A 14,450-nucleotide genomic window follows, 5' to 3' on the forward strand; every position below is an offset into this window, starting at 1 on the left:
TATAAAGTATGGTGTGGCTTTTAAATTAACTTGTAAACGTATGAATTTTACAGAGGTTTAATTTAAATTGAGGTAGCTTATGAAGAGCTCGGTGAGACAACAAAAAGTTTAGAAATACCGAGCTCTGTTAAAGTAATTTTAGAGGAACATTAGTGGTTAATATGAAAATTATGCTGAGCACAGCTTTTGATTTCCGCTACATACATTCTCTGACCAATAAGGCTGCAAAGTCCAAAGTAGCTTTTATAAAGGTCCAACGGGGAAATCTTTGTTTTTAAATGTAGAGTTACAAAAGTGTAGCTGCCCTTTATACTGTCTTATTACCTGGTACTCCTAGCAGCCTGCTTCGCGTTCCCAGAGCGGGCTGAGGACGCTTGCTCTATGGGCGGGGGTGGGGGTGATTGCAAAGCAGATGCGTGCGCATCTTGGGGCGGAGCCGAGCCATGCCCAAAGCCTCCGGCTTACGCTCAGGCGCCAGGGCGGAACCGCGTGACAAGGTTTGAGACTGCGCCTGCTCGGTGGGTCAGGCTCTCTGTTTTTTAAGAGTCGAGTTTGGGATCTTGCGCGGGTTTGCTCTCACTACCTCGCGGCCTCCGTAGGCCCCAGGAAGGGTCGGAGGTACAGCCATGGGGGGCCCTGACCCAGCGCGCGCCTACTGAATTGTGGCTTCCAAATTACGGAGGAGATAACCTCTTGTCCGATTCTATTAATTTGCTCTCCAGGGTCTCAGTGAGAGTGAACCTTGGTACCTACTGCCCATAACAGTCCTCCAGAACCTTTGGCCTGTGTTTGGTACCAGAAGCCACGGTCCCACGGAAGACTGTGTCCACTATGGATTCCAAAAGAATGTCCCAGCTGCTGGAGTACAGAAAACTTTTATTCTGAAAATACCGTCACCCACGGCACCCTCACAGGGTCTTCTCCCCGCCTCAACAGCCACAAACCACTATTCTAGATCCTCAGCCCACCTTACTTGGGGACAGCAAACTGAACAGAAAGGCCTTCCGGCTTAAGAGTGAGGGGCGGATAGTTTTGCCTCCTTTCCCAGCACTATAGGCCAGCCTCCCTTAGTGATCATTCAATAGAGCACTGACTGTGGCCTCCTGAGAAGAGCGCTATCTCTGAGGCAGAGGGATTTACTTTCCCACACATATGAAAAATAACTGAGGTTAAGGTGACTTTGTGCCACTTTCATGTCACTTGAGTTAATTACATTTGTTCTAGGCCTAAGAGACCTCTTGGCTCCAAAGTATGCCTCCATCTTAAAGAAGGGAAGTTTAGGCTTGAGCAGGAAGAGAGGGTTCTGGAGGCTCCAAGGATATGAAACTGAACCCTCACTTTGCCAGAGGTGCATTTACTGATTTTCCCAACACTGGAATTGAAGGGGATCATTTGGAGTCCAGTGCCAAGGGACTTTGGCCATATGTGGCATTGGCCAGAACTCAGAGCCAAATTTGAGGCTTTGTACACACCCAAGATGAACTCAACCTGGTGGTGTTCCTGGTCAGATGGTAAACTGTGGTAGGTGTGATGCTTTTGGTAGTTTGGTTATTTTTGGTTTGTTTTTCCTTTTAAAAGGGAACTTTTATGATTTTTGCTGTAACTCTGCCTCTTGAAACAACTATTGTGAACACCAGGTCTTTTGATGCAATACATATTTTCATTTCCTCCTCAGCATAGAGGGGCATTCTGCTTCCTTAAGGTTCTTGTGTAGCACTTTTACCAGGCACTGCCCTTCCTCCAAGGGACAAGGCACAAAGCCTTTCCTTGAAGCATTTCCACTAAAATGGGGGAGCTAAACACATGTTCACATTTAATAAGCCAAATATAAGGACAAGAGGTGGAGTAAGGGTGCACATGCCACTCCATAAGTGAGTCCTGGGGTTGCTTCTTAGTCCTTGTGGTGCTGGCCCTTAGAGCATGGGAGCTGTTTGAATGGACAGGCCCAGAGGATAAGCATTAGATAGACATGGTTAATGTAGCTCCATTCTTCATTCTCTGTCTCAGAGAATGTTGGGTAATTCCTATACCTTTATCCATACATCACTTACGTGGACAAAAGGGATAGTCAGCCTATGCCATCCCTTCTTCCTACAGGACAAGCCCCAGTGACCAGCGCTGATTAATGTTCTAATTAATTGATGTGCTAATTAATTGTTCTCCTCAAGCCTATTTCTTTCCAGGTTATCTTGGAAACACGTTTTCTGCTGTCAGGGAAAGGGTCTTGTTGTCATGGGTCTGTTGCTAGTGGGTCTGCCAACCACACCTGTTATCTTCCACACATGGTTACTGTGTGGCTGGCTACTGCTCAAGTGTTTTCCAAAGAACCACATTAGGGTGTCCGGCTCCCTCTTATCACCGTGTGAGCTCCTTGAGGAACCTATGGTTATGGCTCAGGCTGAAGTGACCTGGAAGCCCTCAGGTGAGGCCACGTAGAAACTTTCTGTAAAGATGTAGTAACCTATATTAGGGTCTGAACCAAGCTCCTCTCTTTCCAAAGACATGACTCCTGGGATCTCAGAAAGCAACCTTATTTGGAAATAAGGTCTCTGCAGATGCAATTGGCTAAGGAGTTGGGACAAGGTCATGTTGGAGTAGGATAGGCCCTTATCCAGTATAAGTAGTGTTCTTATAAAAGGGGATCTCGGTCTCTGGATTTTCATGTTTGGTAAATGGAAGCTTCTGAGCCCACAATAGGGCCACCTTCTCTATTACCCAGCCCTAGGGTAGAATGTGAACAGTTGTGGCTCTATAGAGAACATATCTAAGGAGCCAGAACTACAGTGAGGTTTTGTGCAAAGGGAGATAGAATTTCAGGCTGAGGGTCTGAACCAAGCACCACTGTGAGCCTGGCACAAGCACACTAAAAGCCACGCATCTGGACCAACTGACAGATGACTTTCCCTGGGTAGATGCTCATCCAATCTTTGGTGCCCTGATTGGTCACTCCAGAGGCTGGCACTGAGCCTGCTGCAGAAGCAGCATTCTCTGGGGCTGTGGGACATCACCTGAATAGAGATCAGGATCACAAACTATGTTAAACACACAAGTAAAAAAGGAATCAGTATTAGAAGTGAGATAGAAGGGGCGGAAGGTTTCGGGAAGAACAGCAAAGCAAGTTAAAACTTCCACGGAGTAAGGCACCAGGGAAGCCACACTGTGGAGGACAGGTGGGAGTATTCAGGCAGGGAGCATGTGTCCAGGATAGACCTAAACACTATAGCTGCATGTGTGTGCACTCACACCCTTTGTTAAAAGACATGATTGAGTAAAAAGCAATAAACGAGATCAACATTGAAAATCAGTTTTGTTTCCATATACTAACAATGAACAAAACAAACTACCCAAAAAACAAAACAAAAATTATGTTGGAGGTGTAGCTCAGTTGGCAAGTAGTTTCCTAGCACGCATGAAGTTCTAGGTTTCAGCACTAGCACCCCATAAACCAGGTGTGACACATGACTACAAGCCACATAAGAGCAGTGGGAGGATTCAGGGTTCAAGTTAGTTTTCAGTTATGGTTACAAGAGACTGAAGGGATGAGGGAGGTGCTGAGGTGACGGCTCAGCCATTAGAAGCATTTGGCTGCTCTTTCAGATGACCCAGGCTCAAGTCCCAGCAGTCACATGGCAGCTCACAATAGTCTGCAACTCCAGCCTAAGAAGATCTGACACTCTTCTGGTCTCCATGGGCACCAGGAACACAGCTGATGTATATGTAGGCAAAAACACCCATACACATAAAATAAAAACTAAAAAAGATAAAAAGGAAAAATGCATACCTACAGGCAAGTATAGATAAAGTCAGTGGACCAGTGTGATGGATCAGTAAGTAAAGGTGTCTGCAGCTTCCAAGCTTCATGGGGTCCACATCGTAGGAGAGAACAGACTTCCATGTTCTCCTCTGAACCCCTATTTGCACGCACACTAAGTATATGTTAAAAATAAATGAATGTAATAGTTTAAAAAAATCTACTCAAGAATAGAGCAAGGAGGCAAGGCAAGTGACGTGACCAGACTTAGCTCAGAGTAATTAAATGGAAAGACAGACTGCTCATCAATTTGGAAACTTCATACATAATCACTTAAAAACCATGCAGAGGGCTGCAGAGAGTCTCAGCAGGTAACGATGCTAACTGCCAAGCCTAACCCCCTGAGCTGGACCCCAGACACTCTATAGTAAGTAGAAGGAGAGAAATGGGTTCCCTTAAGTTGTTCTCACCAAAAACAGATATCTAGATAGATAGACAGACATAAGAAAACCTAGAGATTTTCTACAATACACTTCAAAATAATCATTAAAAAAAAATCCTTGAGTTTATGTGTGTGTGGTCATGGCATGGCACCTGTGTGGTGATTAGAAGATAATTTTGTGGAGTTAGTTCTCTCATTCACTTTAATATAGGCTCTAGAGAATCTATCAAACTCACATTGCCAGGCTTGTGTGGCAAACACTTTACCAGGCTCCAAGAAACAAACTTACCTTCTTTCTTTCTTTTCTTTTCTTTCTTTCTTTCTTTCTTTCCTTTCTTTCCTTCCCTTCCTTCCCTTCTTCCTTCCCCTTCCTTTCTCTCTCTCTCTCTCTCTCTCTCTCTCTTTTGTTCTTGTTTTTTTGTTTTTTTTTTTTTTTGAGATAAGGTTTCTCTGTATAGCCCTGTCCATCCTTACTCTGTAGACCAGGCTGGCCTCCAACTCAGAGATCCACCTGCCTCTGCCTCCTAAGTGCTAGAATTAAAGGCCCTGTGCAGCCTACAAAACAACCTTTTAAAAAATATATATCATTTATTATTTACATGTACAGTGTGTCTAATATATGTGCATGTGCCTGAGGCTATGGCACTCCCTGGAGCCGAAGTTACAGTTGTGAGCTGCCAGTAAAGGTGCTGGGAGCTGAACTCGGGTCTTCTGCAAGAACAGTACATGTTGTTACCCTACTAAACTATCTCACCAGCCCCAGAAACAAACTTTTTAAGGAAGAAAAATCTATGCTAAAATTAGTATGGAATCTTAAGGAACCACAAATAGCCATCTTATAAAAGTTAGAAGACTCACACTTTCTTACAAAGCTTACTATAAAGTACAGTAATCAAAAACTACACATCAGTACGCACAGATAGGCACAGAGAGCCCAGGACAGCTAGCTCACTCATAGCAGAATTCTCAATGTAGGGTTCAAATAAGGAGGGGCCAGATAACAGGGCTCAGCCAGTAAAATGCTTGCCACTAAGCCTGGCAACCTGAGTTTAGTCCCTGGGACCCACATGGCAGAAAAAAAAACTGACTACCGCTCAGTTGTTCTGTGACCTGTGCATGGTCACACACATACACTGAACAAACAAACAAACAAAAATAAACAAAAGAAAAGACATCTTGACAAGGAAGCCAGCACTTTAGGAACGATTCTGGGAGACTCTGGATACAAAGCTGATTTGGGGGTCACATACCTGTGAGCCATTTCCCCTTATAGGGCCACAGGCTGGCTAATGGGGTGTGAGTGGTGGTGTGGGAACAAGGTGTGAATGATGAATTGGAGCTGAGCCCTAAGGAACACAGGGGGGCAGGAAGCACCAGTAGAGGGGGCCACCTGACCACACTGCCCCTGTTCCGAGCATGCCTACCTCTTGTTTTGAGCAGGAGAACCTCACCATCACCTCCTTGTTCCCTCTTCTGGGTCAGAGGGCAACTCAACTCTTCAGCCTTCCCATTCTTTCTCCTACCATCGATTCAAATCTAAGTCCATCCATGATTCTTTCTATTCCAGGATGAACAGGAGAGCTGATACTCTTCTGAATGCTGGGGTATAGCTGTCAGCATACAGTAGGTGCTCAATAAATACCTAAGGATAGAAAGTGGGAAATGGAGAAACAAACCGGAAGTTAGGGCCAGAGGCCTGGGATAGGGTTTGTTTGCAGCTGTATAGTTCAGCAGCCCCAGGAGGGCTCTGAGAGTCAGTATCTGATCCCTAAGCACTGGGGCGGCTGTAATGGGCACAGCTGGCTGCCAGAGAGACTGTCAGAAGGTAAACGGAGGCACCCAGCGGCCAGTACCCCACCAAAGAGGACAGGCTTTCTGGGAGAAAGGTGAGGTGAGAGGAACAGGTTCAGGACTTGAGCAGGGGTATACAAGCTTCCCTTTCTCCCTCTTACCCCATCCGTGGCAGGCTCCTTCCCAACTGCTCTGAGCTTCAGTTTTCACTTCTGCTAAATGACAACTGCACCACCTCTTGGGGAGAGTGCCTTAGGTAACAGGGAAGCGCCTACCCCAGCAGCAGGGACTGGGGATTAATAGCTATTCCTTGCCTTGTCCTGGGAAGAACCACCCAGTACAGAGGAGACCCAAGGTGGCAGTTGGAATTCAGGCAGGTAGTTCATTGTGTACAGTTTGATAGGGTACACTGCCTGCCCCCTAATTTCTGAGATTATTTTTCTATCTCCCATTCCCCATGTGTGCTCTTAACTTACAGTTTGCCCTAATTTGTGGCCCTGGGTTCACCTGTTTGGAAAGGGTGGGGGGGTTGGCTGAGGGCAGATTCTGGCTCAATATCAGGCTATGCCAAGTTGCCAGTAATGGAGCTGACAGGCAGCTGCACTCTGGGCAGGGATGACTAGGACTCTGCCTTGTCAAGGTAAGCAGAAACTCTGGAATTTACCTGCAGAGACTAGCATCTTCGCATGTTGAGTGAGGACAGGCAGAGGGGAAGCAAATCTAGCAGACAGCTTTCTTACTAAATATGTGGCCCTGCTCATCAGGGGCGACCTGGGTAGGGGACAGAGAAGAACCGTCACTCAAATTCTGCTAACCAATAAACAAAAAAGCCCTAAGCAGGACAGGTGAGACGAGAGAGCCAGTTCAGGGCAAAACTGCAGGGGCGAGAGCGACAACATAACCCCTTGTCTTCCCCGGAGCTCCTGTGGGTCAGTTGGAGTCATTGGACTGTCCTCTGCTCTTAAGGTCTGGGGGCGTCTGTGGGCTGTAATAAGGGGTCCTGGGTAGCACCAATGCCAGGTAAACTATGTCCTACAGTAGTTCACTCTCGGGTCCCTTGACTTTTGCCGGAGCATCGGGAAAGTTCACTGGATCGCGCGAGGAAGCAAGGCAACCCCCAGCTAGAATCAAGGGGAAGGGGGATGTTGTTCAAGAGCCAGCAACTCGGTCGCAGTTCGGGATGGGAGGGAGGCTCTTGGGCCCAGGAAGAGGAGGAAGATCCCCCTGTCCATCCCACTTCGGGGTCAGAAGAAAGTTAAGGCCAAGGAGTTGCTTCAGGCTAAGGCAGGGCTGTGCGGGTTGTGTTCACGTAGTCCGGGGCAGGGGGCTCCGCGGCTCGCCTCCCTTGGCATCCCGGGGCCACCCTCTCCCGCTGGGTTCCCCGCGGACCCGGCTGCTGGCTCCCCCAGGCCCGCGGCCCACCTTCTACCGCGGCCCGCCTTCCCGGCGGCAGGAGCCGGGCCCAGGCCGGCGGGCGGAGGCGGCGCCACCCGGGGCGCTGACGTAGCGGCCGCTCGGCGGCCGGGGGTCCCTTCGGTGGGGCTGCGGCTCCCCGCCCGCCGCCCCCGCGCGTCCATTCGCTTTGTGTCCCGCGCGCGGCCGGGCCCCCCGCGCACTCTCAGCCCTGCGCCCCGCGGCCCGGCGGGCGGCTCCCGGCGCGGCCCCAGCAGCCCGCGCCGGCATTGTGTGGACGCGCCCGGCCGCGAGCGCGCGCGCGGGCCCTGCCGAGCGCCCCCGGCCCCGTCCGCTCCGGCCGCGGCGCCCGCGCCCGCCGCCCCCGCCGCCCTCGCCGCGCGGCCCCCGGCCCGGCCCGGCCCGACCCGGGCAGCGCAGCGGCGGGGCGAGCGGCGGCGCGGCAACATGGCGACGGTGCCCGTGTACTGCGTCTGCCGGCTGCCCTACGACGTTACCCGGTTCATGATCGAGTGCGATGCCTGCAAGGACTGGTTCCACGGCAGGTGAGCGCGCCGCGGCCCGCCCGGCCCACCGAGCCCCGCGCCCCAGCCGCGCGCCCCGGGCCCGGCCAGGCACCGCAGCGGCGTTCGGCCGCCGGGCCGCGCGCCCTTTTGTGCCCAGGGCGGGGGCGTACGGCCGCCGCGCACAAAGCGAGGCCCGCGGCCGGGGCGGGCGAGGGGCGCGGGGAAGTTGGGGCTCGGGCCGCGATGGAGCTGAGACCCGGTCGTCTGACAGCGGGGCCGCAGTGGCCGCGGAGGCCCGGAGCCGGACGAGGCCCAGGCCCGGGGCCCCCGCCGCCAGCCCCCTGCGAAGTTGCAGGAACTTTCCCCGCGCGGGCTCGGGGCGGCCGGGCCGAGAGAGGCGGGCGCGCGGCCCGGCGCGGGTCCCCCGAGAGGCGCGACTGGCGGGCTCCAGAGCTGGCAGGGCTAGGGTGGACCGGGGAGGACGGTAACGAGGTAGCGAGCAGTGCCCCCAGTCTCTGCCAGAGCCCGGGAACCTCCCCGGGACCTTGTCCTGGCGGGCAGGACCCCTCCGGGGACCCCGCGTGCCTACTGGCTCGGGCCGGCCTGCGGGCCTAGGCGGGAGTGTAGTGACAGACCGATGTGAGTGTCTGTGTGTTGGGGTGGGGGTGTTGTGGCTTGGCCGCCTATTTCCTGGCCTGCTCGGCTCCCCATTTCCCTCCTCTCTGCTTTAGGCAGAGACACCCCAGTTTTGACATGACCTTATGCTCTTTAAGGAAGATGGGGAGGAGGGAAAGAGGTAAGCTTGGAGACACTAAACCCGCCCTCTGGGCCCTTGCCGGTGGCCATGACCTGGCCTTGTGTCTACTTTTTAAGAGCCTAAGTCCCTTCCTACTTAGAAGTAAGAGGAGGAGAAAGAGGTGATCATCCTGCTTAAACTGCTCCAACAGGTTCTCTTGTGTTTGACTTTGCCTGTGGGATGTGCTTGGGCCTCAAGAGGGCTGGCCTGAAGCTGGACAGGTCTGTCTGTCTCTTGGGTGTGAGTTTTTAGCAGCTAGTAGCAGGCTGGAGGGAGAGAAGGGTGTGTGGTTCTGGACAGTCCCTGTCCTTCCTTCTAGAGAGAAGACCCTTCTGTTATCTCACATCCAAGATGTTTAGGGAGTCTTGAAAGGGAGTTGTGGTCTCTGGTGTAGTCATCTTCAAGTGTGGGGAGCTAGGTAGTCAGGATGTGATGGGCCTCTTCACATCTATAGGCCCTGGGACAGAGGCCCACTCTTGTAGGGTAACCTGGCTGGCCTTATGAGGGGTGGCCCTTTATGGCTCACTGGAATCTCTAGAGTATCCTGTGTTGCCTCCCCCAAATCTCTAGGACTATTGAGAGTACTCAGAGCTGTGTGACCCCTGGGCTCTGCTCCAAACAGGGCCACTATAAACAGCAACCAACTGGCATCCATCTCCGAGGGGTTTGTGGCCAGATCACAGTGGTAAGAGCCTGGAAGTCTCTCCAAATCCAGAAACGCTGGGAATCTGGACTTGAATAGCCCCAAGAGTGGTGGCACCTCTTCTTCCTGTCCCAATCCAGGGCCTATGGCACCTCTGGGTACCTGTCAGCTGGGCTGCTGCTGAGGCAGAGAAAGGAGGGGGGATGAGATAATTGCCCAGTCTTGATACTGGAAGAGGCTTGTTGTTTATTGTTTGCTTTGTTTTTGGAGGTCTAGTCACCTTACTATCTCTCTGAGGATTTTGATTTGATCTGAGACAGGCAGTTGATTAGCACAGATGCTTTTACACGTATTTGGGGCTCTAGGCAGTAAAAGGGATCACTCATGGCAGGTGTTTTCTTACGCTCAAGTGCACCCTGAGTGGTGCCTCTTCGTGGGTCTAGAGCTCTGGCTAGCTTTGTTCGGGGTCAAGGGTTGGGGCCTAAGTGAGGAAGGGAGGGAAAGGCCTGGGCCTCTTCCTGCTCCTGTAGTCTGGAACAGATCCCTGGGCCCCTCTCAAGTATCTCTTGGTCAAGAGTGGAAGGCATGTGGTCAGCTCCCTGTGTGTCTCTCCCTCCAGTTATTCTTGGAAGACTCCTGAGGATTCTCTTTAGAGCTATGTAGCACCTGGATTAATTCCCTCAGAGTTTACATTTTACCACACGTTTGAACAGCTTGTATGATTTTACACTTTTGATCTTGAGGAAACAAGGCTTATTGAAGACATTTTTAAAATGGTATCCCTGGAGGGGAAGAGCACCCGTATAATCTAAGCACTGGGAGGTTGAAGGCAGGCATATCAAGAGTTCAAGGCCTTGGTCATATATCAAGTTTGAGGTCAGCCTTGGGTATCTGAGACCCTGTCTCAAAAGTAGCAACTAAGGCTGGTAAGATGGCTCAGCAGGCAAAGGCTCACTGCCAAGCCCAGTTCTAATTCTAAACCCACATGCTAGATGCAAGATGTCCTTTGGCCCACCCATGTATACCATGGTATGAGCTCCCCTCCAAAATAAATACCCCAAACACCAATAACAACAGAGAGGTAGAGTCTGGCTACACATACCTTCCACTTCACTTCTGAGTTACTTAGTTGGCCATGCCAGCTCTGAAACCAAGGCGAGAACTTTGGCTCAATACTTGGACTGAGCACCACACTGTACTCAGACTTCTTTAGCCAGGTTTCCCTCCTAGATGTACTTTTCCTGTTTCCAGATCCCACACAGTATTGGATTCCTTACCCTGGCAAACATTTCATTTAAAAGGAAACTTTGTATCATTCTCCAAAATGGAGCATTATTGTAACTTGCAATACACAGTAACCATAAAAATAAACACAGTAACCAGGCAGTGGCAGCACACATTTTTAATCCCAGTCTTTGGAAGGTGGAAGCAGGTGGATCTCTGAGTTTGAGGCCAGCCTGGTTTACAAAGTAAGTTCCAGGACAGCCAGGACTACATAGAGAAACCCTGTCTTGAAACAAAAAATAGTCCTTCCCCCCACCCCCCAGTAACTAGTAAAGCCTCAGTTTGTCCTACCTGGAATCACATTACATATTTCCAGCAAGCCTTGCTTTAGGGAGGATTAGAATGAGGATCTCTTAAGTTGCCACTTTTAGTGGTGAAGTATTGGTGCCTCACTGCTTCTATGGCCTAGAACTTGCTTGGGGCAGCTGCTTTCTTAAGCCTAAGCTTGAGTCCTTCATGAGGGTGACTCTGAAATGGCACCGAGCTCCACAGGACCCTTGCGAACAATGTCTTTGGGGACCGTCCTATGGGATGAGGTATGTGCCACACTGGAGGGAGCTTATCCTGTATTTCATGGAGAGTTCAGTGTGGAGCAGGGAGCGTGGGGAAGGATCCGCTCCATTCTGACCCTGTGATGTATAGCCTGTGTGTGAGTGGCCTCTCTCTAAGCCACTGCAAGATTCCTCATCCAATCCTGTCTCGGCCATGTCTGATATTCTGCCTGCTTTTCTGGGGTTCCCGGGGTGCTCCCATGAAGTTGGTTGGGTCTTGGATTTGGAAGGGATGGATTTGAAGGCAGGACCTTGTAGGTAGCAGCTGGAGGCCAGCTGCCCCCAGAAGTGTCATGTCTGGACAATTTGGTAAGGACCTGGAGCTCTACAGGGGCCTTGAGAACCTGTTCTCTGTAGAAGTCTTACTCTTGTGCAGAGCCCCTTGGTTAAAATACCATAGTCTTTCCTTGTGTTTGTATTATCTGTTGGGTTGATGGGAGCAGGCCCCATGTCAGCTGCTTGTATCGGAAGACCTGGCCTCTCAATTGTCAGTGACTTGCTTGGAAGAATTTTGACCTCTGGGAGGCAAGAACAGCTACATAAATTCATCCAACATCCTTAAACCTGACCCTCTGACCCTCTTGTGGGTGATCATTCTATCAGAAGGTTCCTTGGAGGCTTTGCCAATAAAATTGACTTTGGAAAGCTTAAAAGATGAGCAGGTGACTTTAGCGACATAAGTTTCACTTGTTTCTCAGTAAATGTTGGTTCTGTGTTCAAGGAGGGGCTCGGAAATGGCAGTGAGACCTAGGGGTGGGGGTGGGGTGGCTAGGTGGACTGCTTGTCTGTCCTTTGCTGGGTTCTTGCTTGCAAATGGACTTCTAGCTAACTCCTTGTGGGTGGGGTGAGTCCCATGTCTCAGGGTGGCAAATGAGATCTGTGGGAGCAAAGTAAGAGGAATGAAGGCAAGAAAGCCAAGTTTGTGTTATTCTTCCTTCCTTCCTTCCTTCCTTCCTTCCTTCCTTCCTTCCTTCCTTCCTCCCCCTTCTTTCTTTGAGACCGGGTCAGTCTTACTGAGTATCCTCAGCCAGCTTTGACTTCTTCATCCTCCTGCCTTAGCTCCTGGGTGCTGCAGTTAAAGGCTTGTATTACCCTGCTTGAGACAGGTTTTGTCAGAACCCCTGTGGCTGCTGTTGGGGCAGATGTGAGGTAGGGGTAGGGAGCCGCCATTTAAGTGAAAGGATAGAGGTTCTGGGGATATCATGTCTGTTTACCCCTCTTCCTGAGGGCTCTCTTTCTGTGTCCAGTTACCTCAGACTAAGATGGCCTATGTGGGTTTTCATTGTGTCCACTTGGCCTTAGGGTCCCCGGAGTAGCATTATATCTGGGTACCTGGAGACAAGGAGTGGGGCCTGTGGCAATGCTTAGCATCCAGCTCTGGTGTTGGCTAGCCAAGTTTGTGTTCCACAGGAAGGAGACATGGCCAAGAGGGGTCTGGGCTAGAAGAGACTCCGATACTGAATATGGGGAAGAAGCCCTTCCCACGGAGACAATATGCAGATGTGCTTAGGAATAACAATTCATCATTTTTTGTTAGATTTATTTATTTATATGTATGAAAGTTCTGCTTGCGTGTGTACCATGTGCATGCTTGGTACCTATGGCAGTCAGAATAGGATGTCATATTTCCTGAAACCAGAGTTATGGATGATTATGAACTGCCATGTGGGTTCTGGGAATTGAAACCTAGTCCTCTGCAAGAGCACCATGTGTTCTTAACCTCCGAGACATCACCCACTCCCCCAACTCATTATTTTAAGACAGAGAATTCTCCCTATGTGAGTTTGCAAAGTTCTGGAAAAGTGGGAAGAATGTCCACTTAGCATCCAGGAAACCAGGAATCCAAACAGTGCTTCCTAAGAGGGACAGATGTCTGGAAGGAAGCAGCTTCGTGTGAACCTCATCCTAATCTCCATGATGTTTTGTTTTGTTTTTAAACTGGAAATTTTTGGCTGGCAACAGGCATGATACAAGCACAGGACAGCAGCCCATACTTGTTTGGGGCCAGTTGGGCATCAGGCATAACTCCAGATGGCCAAAGATCTGGGACACCAAGTGTTCAACCCTGCTGTCCCAGGCCACTTTCTTTCCTTCTCCTTTGGCCTTTTTCTGATAGTACCTCACATTTGCTAGACTCTCATTAAGAAGGGACGAAGGGATTGCTGTTGAATCAGGCCACTGTCTAATGCTGCATGGGAGAGTGCCCTGCAAGAATCCTATGACTTCTTAGTCTCCGGTGTGGATAAAACAAGTCTACCAGCTGGGTCCTGAGGCCAGTCGGTGACAACAGGGCTGCAGGTGCTTACCATATTTAGGCCCTGCTGAGTACCTGTGGGACTATTTGAGTGTCTTCCTGTCTGATCCCTATACAAACTGGTAGGTCACAGTACCAACTGTATTCTCAGCGCTGATCCAGAAGCAACCAAGTCTCTGTCACATTTGGCTTTCCTGAGCCTAGCAGGGTACTGTGCGCTATGATCTAGGGCAGGTAGATGTGCTCACCTGTAAGTGTGATAAGGAGGAGGTACCTTGCATGTACTCTTGGTTTAAGGTTTGAACAGACACTGGATGCTGATAACCACATGAATCCATGGATAAGACAGTGCGGCGTGGTGTGAGCCCAACAAGAGGCAGTGTGTTGCATCTCAGTGTTCCCCCACATCCCCAAGCTGTTTCTCTCTTACCTTTCCTTTCTTGCTTGCTGGTCATCTTTAGTCCCCATATTTCTGGTGACTTCTACTCTCAGCTTTGTGGTGTGGTGGCACTGGACTAGTAACACCTTGTCCACACCAAAGCAATGAGTTTTAAACACAGAAAAACCTATATGAAACTGGAGCCTGCTTGGCTGTCATCTCAAACCCTGAGACCTGGAGGTCTCAGGCAAGTACAGCAGCTAGCCTCTTGTGTTTCTGAAAAGTCATGTGAAATTCAGTTAGTGTAGTGTTAACCATTTGAAGGTTGACAGTTTACCTCCGCACCACACAAGGAAGAGTTCATTGACACTCGGTGCATGTGTGCTGTGTGACCCTCCCTTCTGTCTCGTTCCCAAGCACCTTCATCCTTCACAAGTAAACCTTCTGTCCGTCAAAGAGCTATGTGTCTTTTCCTGCCTGTCCCGATCCCCTTTTGGCCCTGTGTATTTATCTATTCTCAGGATATTTTGTGTAGACAGACTCATACAACATTGAGCATTTTGAATCTGGCTTCAGTTTTTGAGGCTCATTCACACAGTGCCATGTGTTGGTGTTTATTGATTTTTTTTTTTTTTTTTAA

General features: G+C 50.2%; 1 protein-coding gene and 1 long non-coding RNA gene across 3 annotated transcripts in view; one reads left to right on the plus strand and one right to left on the minus strand.

Annotated features, from left to right (window-relative positions):
- Window positions 1–5,409: 5,409 nt before the first annotated feature.
- On the minus strand, window positions 5,410–8,225 carry LOC308429407. Of its 2 annotated transcripts, none has more exons than XR_013975321.1 (3): window positions 7,895–8,225; window positions 6,649–6,755; window positions 5,410–5,835 (listed from the first exon to the last, which is right to left on the minus strand). It is a non-coding gene; the product is annotated as an uncharacterized lncRNA (long non-coding RNA). The 2 variants fall into 2 exon arrangements; XR_013975322.1 differs by lacking the exon at window positions 7,895–8,225 and adding an exon at window positions 7,407–7,626.
- PHF2 (PHD finger protein 2) overlaps window positions 7,763–14,450 on the plus strand; it is a 65,518-nt gene continuing 58,830 nt past the window's right edge. Inside the window, exon 1 of the mRNA XM_080928194.1 lies at window positions 7,763–7,942. Within this exon, the coding sequence (XP_080784320.1) occupies window positions 7,845–7,942 (98 nt within the window). The 5' untranslated portion in view covers window positions 7,763–7,844. The remainder of the gene's footprint in view (window positions 7,943–14,450) is intronic.

Source organism: Micromys minutus (genome assembly GCF_963924665.1).
Source record: "Micromys minutus genome assembly, chromosome: 1".
Classification (NCBI taxonomy): domain Eukaryota; kingdom Metazoa; phylum Chordata; class Mammalia; order Rodentia; family Muridae; genus Micromys; species Micromys minutus.